The sequence below is a fragment of the Balaenoptera physalus genome (assembly GCF_965194825.1).
Source record: "Balaenoptera physalus genome assembly, chromosome: 4".
In the NCBI taxonomy this organism is placed as follows: Eukaryota; Metazoa; Chordata; class Mammalia; order Artiodactyla; family Balaenopteridae; genus Balaenoptera; species Balaenoptera physalus.
In genome coordinates, this window is record NC_138891.1 from 78,276,795 (window position 1) to 78,290,231 (window position 13,437).

Consider the following 13,437-nt stretch of genomic DNA (forward strand, 5'->3'; position numbering starts at 1 on the left):
ATGGAAGGAAGCATCACATTTATCATTGTAACAAAAGAGATAAATGGAAATACGTATTTAATTTCTGACCAAGGAGATACAGTATTGTAAAGAAGTTTCCTTAATCTGTGAATTGAATGCTATCTGAATATCGAAGGTTTTCTTTTTCCCCCCTCTTAAGACTGGAAGGATTATCTGGACCAAGGGTTCTCATTTTCTGGTCTCAGAACTTTACACTTATTGAGGACCCTGAAAAACCTTTATGTTACTGTGTATCTGCAAAATTACTGCATTAGAAATAAAAACAAAATTTTAAAACACAGGAATACACAGCAAACATCCCATTAGGCACCAGAGTGATGATGCCATCACATCACCACGCCTCTGAAAAACTTATGAGTGAAAATGAAAAAAGCATATAACTAAGAGTATTATGAAAACAGTGTTCATGAGAAGCATTTTTTTCACATATCACATTGTCAAATATGGAAAACTTTGCTTCAGTCGTGGGTTAGTGATGATGGTGATGGGGAACTGTTAACACTCTTATTCACTGGTACATTGGTGCAATATTTTAGAGGGAACTTTGACAATATCAGAATTTTAAGTGAACATATTTTTGACCTTGAGGTTCCACTGTTTAGAATTCATTCATGGATACAATTGCAAAATATGTACAAATACATGAAAAAGAATATTGGTTACAGCATTATTTGTGACAGAAAATTGAAGTCAAGCTTAATTGTCAATTACGTGTAGGGTCTAGTTATTATGCTACAAAAATTAATTACTGTATTAAAAATGATAAAGATTTGTAGGCATTGGTATGGAAAGTTGTCGAAAGTTGAAGCAAAGTGCAGAACTGTGTATAGAATTGTTCTGTCAGTATACAGTAATAACCAAAAGGATGTGTATGTGCTTGTATAACCACTTCTTGAAAGGATATACAGAGAACTTGATGGTGGTTACCTTTAGAAACAATGGGGGAGGTACAATTTCATTTTTTTAATACCCTTTCATACTGTTTGGATTTCTTTTTTTTGAAATGTTTTGAAATTCAAAGGCACAGGTGCACTGTATGAATGGTAGGTAGAAATTGTTAGAATGCTGGAGTCATTTGTGAGTTCTTGGATACCGAAATCTAACCAAACAAGTAAGAAAGAAAAAGAAAACCAAGAGGCCTTTGCATTTCTCTTGTTACCTACCTCTTTTAAAGAACAGTTTCTCTAGTCAAACATGACTTACTACTGTTCTCATCAGTTGTTCTTTCTAACATCTGTGCCTTTATTTTGTACTCTTCCCTGTTTCGTGGGTCTTTCTCTTTTAGCCTCAACTGATGATTCTATCTATCCCTCACAACCTAGCTGAAACACCATCTTCTCCGTGAAGCCACCCCTGATCAGTTTTGTCAGACAAGATCTTTTTTTGAACCTTTAGAGCTATTTATAGCCATTTCTTCACTACACAAATATCAGGTGTGATCTATATATGGGCCAGACAGTGGAAGCATGCTTTCATATGTTACTTCTCTTCACCTTATAAGGTATTATCTCCATGGTGCGAATAAGGGAAACCAAGATTCACAGAAGTTTAGTACCTTCCCTACATCTTGGTGCTAAGAAGTAAATTTGAAAATAGGGCTTCAAGGCCAGGCACCTTCTCTGGACTTGCTTCTTACATCACTTTAATAAAAAGCAAGTGAATAATTAATTTTTGTGTGACCATTTCTTTCCTTCTAGAGTTTTTGTACTTTAAAAAATTTTTTGAAATAATTTAAAGCTTACAGAAGAAATGTACAAAGCCCTCCTGTTTACCTTTCATCCACATTCCCCAGTTGTTCATTTTACCTTTTGCTCCATTTGCTTTATCATTTGGTCTCTCTGTATATGTGTACTATGTTCCCAACATTGCCTTTCCTTAACTGCTTACCCTTCCAGCTCCATGTTGAATCTAGGCTTCCAATTATTTAAGTCTGATTGGTTTTGGTCTTGTTAAACTTTATCCAGGTCTTGCCCTGTTACTATACTACTATACCTTTAACCTGAAACTTCGTTGCAACACTGTTGCTGTTATGCTATATTGTGATATTTCAGAACCAAAATGCTGCCTGCCTCAGGAATCCAACTCTTCTCTGTGTCATTTCTCAGCACCATTAGTTATGATTCCTTCAGAATTATTTGCAGATTCTCATCTGCATTGCACCAATCTTTCAGTCCAATCTGACAAAATACCACTGGGTATATGTATTAGTCTGCTTGAGCTGCCATTAAAAAGTACCACAGATTGGGTGACTTAAACAACAGAAGTTCATTTTCTCATGGTTCTGGAGGCTTGAAGTCCAAGGTCAAGGTTCCAGCAGGGTTGGCTTCCAGTGAGGCCTCTCTTCCTGACCTGCACATGACCACCTTCTGTTTCCTCACATGGCTTTTTCTCTGAGCACATGGCGGTGGGGGGGGGGGGGCAGTGGGTGTAGATAGAGATCTCTGGTGTCTCTTCCTCTGCTAATGACACCAGTCCTATTGGATTAGGGCCCCATCCTTATGACCTCATTTAACCTTAATTCTCTGTGAGCCTCCTGAATCCTTACCTATAAAGGATGAGAATAATAATTCTTGCCCTGTAGATTTTTTTTTTTTTTTTTCAAGAGATTCAGGTAAAATAGGTGATGTGATACAGCACAGTATAAATCAGTGATTCTCAAACCAGGCTTGCATCAGAATCCTCTTCTTAAAAATAACTGTTTCTTTGACTTCCAGTCTGATAGCATAAGAGCTCTGCAGATCTGCTCCCTAGTATAACTGAGGAAAACTATTAAGAAACAACTGTTTAGAGCTTTGGAAATGGTCCTAGGGTATACAGTAAATGCAGAGCTTCCTGTTGGAGCAAAGGTTTTCTTTCTGGGAGAAGCAGGACGTCAGGATTTCTCATCCTGCCCCCAGCTGCCTGCTGTTACGGCTAAGTTTTGGGAAAATGTGTTGGAGAGGTAGGGGGCTACTGTCCAGTCCCCACTTGTGGAACAGAGGCTCTACCTTGGTAACAGAGTTGCTGAGCATACTAGAGAACAGATCACCTTTTCCCTGTCTTATAAGATGGTAGCTCCATGTCAGGAGAGACAAGCTGAGAAGACCTCAGGTTGCTACCTATCCCCCACAGAATACTCAGTTGCTAAATGGGTTGTCACTCAGAAGAGTGTGCTGTTGTCCACACCTTCATCTTGAGAGCCCTGGTTCAGAGATTTTGCTTGGGGGTAGGGGTGAGAAGCAAGTCATGAAACAGATAGCTCCTAATCTCTTCCTCAAGGAACTGACTTCATTTGCAGTAGAGCTGGAGAAGTTCAAACCTAAGGCTACTTTCAGAAACAGTGGAGATTGTGGTGAAAGGCACTTGGGAGATTTGTAGATTCAAAAAGATCCAGGCTAAACTGCAGGCCATTGAGCTTGCAGCAAGAACTGGGATAAGAGACAGCTGGAAGGAGCCTTCCTGGGGACAGAGTTAATGTCAAACACTGACCTGAAACTGCTCCTTCTCAGGAGCCTGAATTTGATTGGATTCCTCTGCAGAGCAATTTATGCCTGAAGCCATTGTTTAAATCAGTAGAGCAATCAACTGGCAATTAGTGGAGGTTAATAGCTGGGAGTAGTCAGGGAAAGTGAGTCCTGACAGATTACTGTATGGCAAGATGACTGTGGGCATATCCAGGTTATGTCCCCCTGAGGACCAGCATCAGAGGCTTAACACTGCAGGGGGCTGGGTGGGGTGGGAAAGTAGACTTCTTTAAAATAAAACAAGTTACTAAACAAACAAGCAAATAAAAATATAAAACCTCATGGGTGGAGGAGTATACCTGGAGTTGCCACAGAGTATTATATAAGATGTTGAGTTCCCAATAAAAAGATAAAAGATGTGCAAACAAAAAACAAAACCCAGGAAAGTATGGCTAATATAGTGGAAAAAGCAGGCAACAGAAACTGCCTGTGAGAGAGAACAGATGCTGGATTTAACAGACATAGACTTTGAAGTACCCATTATGAATATGTTCAAAGAACCGAAGGAAACCTTCATTAAAGAAGTAAAGGAAGGTATGATGACAACTAATATCAAATAGAGACTATCAGTCAAGAGACAGAAATTCTAAAGAAGAACCAAATGGAAATTCTGGAGTTGAAAAGTACCATAACTAATGAAAAATTAGTTATAGGGGCTCAATAGTAGATTTGAACTGGTGGAAGAATGAATTAGCAAACTTGCCAATAGATTGATAGAAATCCAAGGAAGGGAGAGAAAAAAAATGAATAAAATTGAAAAGAGCCTCAGAGAAATGTGGGGCAACCTTAAGTGCACCATGGTATACATGAGAGTACTAGAAGAAGAGGGGAGAAAAAAAGCGGAAAAAGTATTCAAGGAGATAATGGCTGAAATTTCTCAAATTTATTGAAAAACACTGACCTACATACACATCCAAAGAGCCCAAAGAACTTCAAGTAGGATTAATGTAAGAAAATCTGCAAATGGACATATCAGTGTGAAAATGTTGAAAATCAAAGACAAGGAGAGGATCTTCAGAGCAGCAAGAGAAAAACAGCCGATTACTTACAGCTGACTTCTCATCAGAAGCAATGGAGTCCAGAAGGTGGTAGAATAATATTGGGTTGCCCAAAAAGTTCCTTCGGTTTTTAAGTAAAAATAAAGGACACATTTTTCATTTTTACCAAGAGCTTTATTGAACAACGTATGCACCGTTTTGTTCCACTACCTTCTGCCATTTTTCAGGCAACTTCATAATTCCATCTTCCTAAAACTTCTTACCTTTTTGAGCAAAGAACTGTTCCAGGTACCTTTTACAGTCTTCCAGGGATTGAAATTTTTTCCACTAAGACAATTTTGTAAAGACTAAAATAAATGGAAACCCGAAGGTGCAATGCCTGGTGAATACGGCAGATGAATCAAAACTTCCCAGCCAAGCTGTAAAGGTTTTTGCCTGGTCATCAAAGAAACATGTGGTCTTGCATTATCCTGATGGAAGATTATGAGTTTTCTGTTAATTAATTCTGGATGCTTTTCATCGAGTGCTGCTTTCAGTTGGTCTAACTGGGAGCAGTACTTGTTGGAATTAATCATTTGGTTTTCTGGAAAGAGCTCATAATAGAGGAGTCCCTTCCAGTCCCACCATATACGTAACATCAGCTTCTTTGGATGAAGACTGGCCTTTGGTGTGGTTGGTGGTGGTTCATTTCGCTTGCCCCATGATCTCGTACATTCCACATTATTGTAAATATCCACTTTTCATCACCTGTCACAATTTGTTTTAAAATAGTATGTTTTCGTCACGTTTAAGTAGAGAATCGCATGCAGAAATACTGTCAAGAAGGTTTTCTTCGCTTAACTTACTGGAACCCAAACATCAAAGCGATTAACAACCAAGCTGGTGCAAATGATTTTCAACGCTTGATTTGGATATTTTGAGTATGTCGGCTGTCTCCCATGTGGTATAACGTTGATTGTTCTCAATTAATGTCTTGTTTTGATCTCAACTTCAACTGGTCTGTCCGACTGTGGAGCATCATCCAGCGAGAAATCTCCAGCATGAAACTTCACAAACCACTTTTGACACGTTTGATCAGTCACAGGACCTTCTCCATACACTGCACAAATCGTTTTTTTTGTGTTTCAGTTGCGTTTTTACCTTTCTTGAAATAATAAAGCATAATATGCTGAAAATGTTGCTTTTTTTCTTCCATCTTCAGTATTAAAATGGCTACACAAAAATTCACCAATTTTGATAAGTTTTTTTTTAATGCATGCTGATATGACAGTTGTCACAATATAATCTTAACAAAATTGTTTCGAATGGAGTTAAAGACAACTAAGCCCTACTAGAGCCAGCGTATGGAAAAAACCAATGAACCTTTTGGCCAATCCAATATATTCCAAGTACTCAGAGACAAATACTGTTAACCCCAATTTTTTTATATCCAGCAAAGCTGTCCTTTAAAAATGAAGGTAAAATACTTTGCAGATAACAAAAACTGAGAGACTTTGTTACTAGCAGACTTGCCTTGCAAGATGGCTAAGGGAAGTTCTTTAGGTTGAAAGCAAGTGACCGCAGATGGTAATTTCAATCCACATGAACAAAGAGCACCAGTAAAGGTAATGATGTAATTTTAACAGAGAGTGTATAACCACATATTTTTTCTCCTTTTTTCTTAAAACTGATTTAAAAAGCAGTTGTGTAAAATAATGTATATACAGTAAGTTCCCTACATACGAATGAGTTCTGTTCCAAGAGCATGTTCGTAAGTCCAATTTGTTCATCGGTCCAACAAAGTTAGCCTAGGTACCCAACTAACAATCAGCTATATAGTACTGTACTGTAATAGGCTTATAATACTTTTCACACAAATAATACATAAAAAAACAAAAAAAACATTTTTAATCTTACAGTACAGTACCTTGAAAAGTACAGTAGCACAATACCACAGCTGGCATACAGGGCTGGCATCGAGTGAACAGGCAAGAAGAGTTACTGAGTGGAGGAGGGAGAGGAGATGGGAAATGGTAGAGTTGAAGGATCATTAGCAATATGAGAAGGAGGGCAAGCTGCAATTTCACTCACACCTGACGTTGATGGCACAAGTTCTGATTCCTTGCTGGATTCAATTCTATTCTTCCCTCTTGAAAAAACGACCCAGTGATGTCTGGGTAGCTCTTTGTTTTCTTGTCATAGGTGACACGGTAGCACTGGATTGCATTCTGAACAGCTGCTGCAACCTTCGTGTACTGTTCTACATTTGGGTGCCGTGCCTCAAAAGCTAACTGTGCCTCCTCAAATAAAGAAAATGCCCTTGCCGTTTCCTGCATCGTGAATCTCTTCAGTTCTTCAGTTACTTTTTCTTCCTCTTGTCGCTCCACTCTCTCAATATTTTCACTTTTGTTTCCATTGTTATTGCTTGGCGCTTCTTAGCTGTACCAGCTACATCACTGCTGCTTTTATGCTTGCTTCTGGATATCCTGGGCTTGAAATAAAGATACTGTACTACTGTACTGTATACAGTACTGTACAGTAAAGTATACAGAAGCACAACCACTTGTAGAGGATGCATGCACGTGACAATTTATACCAGACACATGAACTAGCTTACATGATTAGACATGCGAACGCACGTTCGCATCTTGGAAGGTTTGCAACTTGAAAATTTGTGTGTAGGGGACTTGCTGTAATGTATTCTTGGGCCTATAGAAATGTAATGTATTTGAAATGTATCTGCTAATAACAGCTCAGGAGGTGAGTGGGAGCAAAACTGTCTTAAGCTAAGGAAGTAACTGTAGATGATAAAGTAATAATTATAACTGTGTTGTTGGATTTGTAACATTAACATGTGTAACAACAATATGATAAAATGGGGGGAAGGGAATAGAATTATACAGCATAACATTTCTATATCTCATTGGAATTAAGCTAGTATAAGTCTGAAGCTGATTCTAAGTGAAAGTGTGTAGTAAGCCCTTGAGCAACTACTGGGGGGAAAAAAACTAAAAAAATACAGTGAAAAAAATCACTAAAGAAATTTAAGTGCTTCATTAGAAAATCAATGCAAAAGAAAGCAGTAAAAGAGTAATAAAGGAATGAAAGACATGAGACAGAAAATGAAAAATGGGAAAGCAGTCATCGCTCCAACTATATCAATAATAACACTAAATATGAATTGATTAAACAGTCTAATTAAAAAGGCAGAAATTGTGAGGCTGAATCCAACTATATGCTCTCTATAAGAGACATTATTTATTTATTTATGTTTGGCCACGTCACAGCATGTGGGATCTTAGTTCCCTGACCGGAGATTGAACCCGTGCCCCCTGCAGTGGAAGCGCAGAGTCCTAACCACTGGACTGCCAGGGAATTCCCTGAGACATACTTTAAGTTTAAAGATACAAATACACTGAAAGTATAAGGATGGAAAAAGATAAACAAGTAGCAACCATAAGGAAGCTGGAGTGGCTATACTTAATATCAGAAAAATTAGACTTTAAAACAAAAAATGTTACTAGTTTTGAAAGAAGCAAAACTATCTCTGGCAGATGACATGATCTATGTAGAAAATCCTAAAGAATGCACTAATAAAATAGCATTAATAAACAAGTTCAGTTCAGCAAGGTTGCAGGATATAAAAATCAATGTATAAAAATCGATTGTATTTATATAGATTTGTCATGAACAATCCAAAAGTGAAATTAAGAAAATAATTCCATTTACAATAGCATTAAAAAATACTTAGGAGTAAATTTAACAAAAGAAGTGTAAAACACTCTGAAAACTACAAAACATTGTTGAAAGAAATTAAAGATCTAAGTAAAAAAAAAAATTGTGTTCATGGGTTGGAAGATTTAACATTAAGGTGGCAGTACTCCCCAAATTGATCTACAGATTCAGTGCAGTTCATATTGGAATCCCAGCTGACTTCTCTGTAGGAATTGACAAACTGATTCTAAAATTCACATGGAATAGCAGTGTACCCAGGTGAGTCAAAACAATCTTGAAAAAGAATAAAATAGGACTCATACTTCCTGATTTTAAAACTTATTACAAAAAAGATAAGATTGTGTGGAATTGGCACAAGGATACACATACGGATCAAGGGAATAGAATCGAAAGTTGAGAAATAAAACTATAAATATGCGATGGACTGATTTTCAACAAGAGTGTCAAGACTGTACAATAGAGAAAGAATAGTTTTTTCAGTAGTGCTGGAACAACTGGTAGCCACATGCAAAATAATGAAGTTGGACCTTTACCTCAAACCACATAGAAAAATTAACCCAAAATGGATGACAAACCTAGATGTAAGAGATAAAACTCTCAAACTCTTAGAAGGAAACAGGGTTAAGAATCCCTAAGTATGGCACTAAAAGCATTGAGCAACAGAAAAAGAAATTGATTAATTTGGATTCCATCAAAATTAAAAACTTTTGGTGCTTCAAAATTCATGAGAGGGTTTTAACAGTAGATTTGACCATCAAGAAAGTGAAAAGACAACCTATAAAATGGAACAAAATATTAACAAGTCATGTATCTGACAGGGACTTCTATCTAAAGAACTCTTACAGCTCAGTGGTAAAAAGACAACACAATTTTAAAATGGGCAAAGAATCTGAATAGACATTTTTTATGGAGGATATGTAGTTGGCAAATAAATATGTTAAAAGACATCTATCCCACTAGAATGGCTAGAATCAAAAGGTTGTGATACTTTGCTCTACACCTGAAACTAATACAGTATTGTAAATCAGCTGTATTTCAGTTTAAAAAAAGTTGTGATAGCAGGTGTTGGTGAGGATATGGAAAAATTGGCAACACTTGTATACTGCTGATAGGAATGTAAAATGGTGCAGCCACTTTGGAAAAATAGTCTGGCAGCTCCTGAAATGATTAAACAGAGTGTATAGGTATATACCCAAGAGAAATGAAAACATAAGCCTGCATAAAAACTTGTCGACAAATGTTTATGGAAGCACTAGTCATAATAGCCCAAAAGTGGAAAGAACCCAAATGTCCATCATTTGATGAGTGGATAAATATAACGGAGTATCTCCATACAATGGGATATTATTCAGCCAAAAAAAGGAATAAAGTACTAATATATGCTGCAACACGGATGAACTTTGAAAATACTGTGCTAAGTTGAAGAAGCCAGGCACAGAAGATCACACGTAGTCTATTCACATGAAATATCCTGAATAGGAGCAATGAGCTTTTTGAGGTGGTGAAAATGTTTAAAAATTTACTGTGGTGTTGATTTGCACATAATTGTGAATATACTAAAAGACACTGAATTGTACACTTTAATAAAGCTGTTAAAGTAACCATTTGACATTCCTGTGGGGTGGGTCTGAGCATGTATATGTTTAAAAGATTGAGCTATTAAAGTAACAGAGCTCTTTATAGTCAGCTGAGCTCATCTGTTCCCTCCCTCCCTCTTATTTTTGTAGAAGTCATGACTACCCCAGGGAAAGAGAACTTTCGCCTGAAAAGTTACAAAAATAAGTCCCTGAATCCTGATGAGATGCGCAGAAGGAGGGAGGAAGAAGGACTGCAGTTACGTAAGCAGAAAAGAGAAGAGCAGGTAAGTCCTTTACCCTTAATTAATTTCTCTTAAAGAACTTAATGTTTCTTTTTAATCCTGACAGCACCGTCCTGTATTTTAATTTTAACAATGTTTAATATATATGTTTGTGTGGTGTATATCCCCCTCCCAACTATAAAATCAACATGTTTTAGGGGTAGGGGAGTGGAGGTAATGAAAAGCAGAATAGAAGAATGAAGAAATCTCTCAGGTTCTCATGTTCCCAACTACTATTTAATATTTTGGCCTATTTGTTTTATTTTTCTAGAGCTACAACTTCTTTAAGATTTTATGTGTTTATTAATGAATTTTCAAGTGACCAACAGAACATTGCTTTTCATTCTAAATTTTAATTTGAAAGTTTATAAACATGTACAAAAATAAAGAATAGATAATGAACCTCATAAACCCATCCTTTGGGTTCAGTAATTATCAACAGTTTGCTGTACTTGCTTTGTGTCTTTCTATCTTTATGTTTCTTTATTAGGTAGTATTTTAAACAAAATTTCAAGGAATAAGTCTTTTCACCCCTGAATTCTGTATTATTCATAAGGACATTTAGGACAGGGATTTTTGATCATTTTTAACCTGAGAATGTCTACAGGGGAATCTGAGACTCACCTTCACTTTACCTTTCTCTAAAAACGCTTAGGACAAATGGTCCATCCCTTTTGGCAAGGAAATTTAAAGGTAGAACACTTAGGTGACTTTTTTTGCTAAGGCTTGAGGCTTGGAAGGACCATTTGACCCCCACACTATGAAAGCTCCATAAAAGGCAAGTGAATGAGTCAGAACCCTTCATACCTGAGAAATAAGGCAATTTGTTATAAATAGTTTACAGTTATAGTGAGTTATTCAACATACACTGTTCTTTTGAGTAACACTGCACTAGATAATCCAATTATTTGAAGTCCAAGAGTGCATTACAACCTCAGTGTTTTATTTGTTTGGGCTGTAGATGTTTGAATCACTTTATCATTATTACTATTGGTGGGAGGGCAATGAGTTTGTAATATTGTAATAGAGTTTATATTAAGTGCAGCAAATTAAGTTATGAATTCTTAACATTGTGCTTTACTGTCTTTGAAAGCAATCACTTATTCATAAAAGGATGAGTTTCTCTTGGTTTCTTGTTGCATCTTTATTCATCTGTGTCTTATTTGAAGTGGAACCTTTTCTTTGCATGAGCTTTTATTTAGCTTCTATTTTGGGGGTAAAATTCAGGTATTACAACAGCATTATTATATATTTATATTTACATGTAAATGTGAATACACGTATGTACGCACACAAGCGCAAGTATAGGTCTGAATATAACGACTAGCCTATACATTATATTTGGCATAAAGCCATTTGAAGATGTAGTAGTGACAGTCTGCCATTAACAATGTTTATTTTATACTGTTTCTTTTTGGTGACAGGGAATTCATGTTATTAGACTTCATTGTAAAATCTATATAAACAAAAAATAAGTTTTTCATATTCAGTTGCGTGAAGGCAGATGCTCTGTCAGGTCGCAAGTATGGCCCCACTTATCTGACTAAAAACATTTGTAGTTGAAGTTCTGTCATCTTCATTGTGTGAGTCTGAAACTGTGCTAGGGCTTTAATAGGTTTCTGTGATAAGTTTCTGGAATATTGCTCTATTTAAAATCTTAATTTTGTTGTTTCATATGTGCCATCTTATGTAAGGAGAACTGGTAAAGCAAATCAGGCTTCTTAATATCACAGCAGTACTTGTTTCACACCTAATTTGTAAAATAGTAAACATCAGTAATATACAGATTCATTTAGGTACTGTTTATCTTTCCACAGTTGCTTAGTCATCTATCTGGAAAAGTCACAGGCTTAGGCCAGCTGTGCAGCTAGTTTCGAGGGTAGTTCAGGAATTGATGCTGCCAAGTACACAAAAGATAACTGCATCTTTTAGAGCTTTCCTTTTAGCAGACTAGCACTTAATATTTGTTATTTAGGCAGCACTGTATAAATGACCTTTATTTATTTGACACCAGCAGACCAAACTAAAATTTATTTTTTGGCAAAAATTTTACTAGTTGATGTCATTCTGATTGAGCCAGTTTTATAATTTTTTATGTATAAAAAGATGAAATTTGCATTTATTATTAAAATATTTTGAATTAAGCAGACTCTTGCTAACTCAATGTATGTAGGTAACATAATGATGCTAAAAAGTCTGTAAAAACCATAGTGATAAAGAATGGAGGCTTGATTGATGTTTTTAGTTACAAGAAATATTTTGTGAAGTAAGCAAGTTGATAAAACTTGTGGACAGCCAACTTTTCCCACTGAATAACTTGTTTACAATTTCAGTCAACATGTAGTCTGTACATGGTATACAAATCATGATTATTTTGGCCATTTTTGTCTTTTTTAAAACCTATTTTTTTGAGACAACAAGGATGGACTTTGAAGGCATTATGTGGAGTGAGATAAGCCAGACAGAGAAAGACACATGCTTATATGTGGAATCTAAAAACAAAAAACAAAAATACCCAAGCTCATAGAAAAAGAGATCAGACTTGTTACCAGAGGTGGATGATTGGGGGAGGAAGAATTGGAGGAAGGTGGTCCAAAGGTACAAACTTCCAGTTATAAGATAAATAAGTATGAGGGAGGTAATGTACAACATGACTGTAGCTAACACTGGTGTATGATATATAGGAAAGATGGATAAGTTTTTTTCTTTCTGTTGTATCTATATGAGAAGATGGATGTTAGCTGAACCTGTTGTGGTAGTCACTTCACAATATACGTAAATCACACCATCATGCTGTATACCTTAAACTTATATAGTGATGTATGTCAATTATTTCTTAATAAAACTGGTCAAAGAAGCAGATAAAAACAAACCAACCTATTTTTCTCTGAATAATACATGTACATAGTTGAAAAAGTTAAATAGTCCTAAAATACTTGAAACCAAACCAGCAGTGTTCTTGGTCTCATTCCCAAGTAAACCACTTTCAACCTCTCAGCTGTTCAACGTGGTTTATACTGCTGCGTTTCTGAGTAATATGTGTATGTTACTATATGTCTTTATCAATTTAAAATATTATCTATTGATGTTCTGTTACAGTAGGTGAGGATTTAAGCTCTTAAACCACTCTTTCCCTTACCTGTGCATCTTCCTAGTGTAGAGTTATATTGCAATATGTAAGAATTCATTGCTGAGCTGAATAGTATACTGTGGTTACATTTCCTTTCTTAATACTTTGTTTTTTCCTGGGGTTAATTGTCTCATTTTTTACCTGCTTGGCTTTCTTCGAATTCCTGGCTGTCTTCTCTTTCCTACAGTTCTTTTAAATTATTTTTGTCTGATT

The 13,437-nt window shown here is 36.2% G+C and overlaps 1 protein-coding gene across 1 annotated transcript in view; it reads left to right on the top strand.

Annotated features, from left to right (window-relative positions):
• KPNA1 (karyopherin subunit alpha 1) overlaps nt 1-13,437 on the top strand; it is a 76,742-nt gene that overhangs the window by 14,968 nt on the left and 48,337 nt on the right. The window contains exon 2 of the mRNA XM_082459488.1: nt 9,964-10,097. Within this exon, the coding sequence (XP_082315614.1) occupies nt 9,969-10,097 (129 nt within the window). The 5' untranslated portion in view covers nt 9,964-9,968. The remainder of the gene's footprint in view (nt 1-9,963; nt 10,098-13,437) is intronic.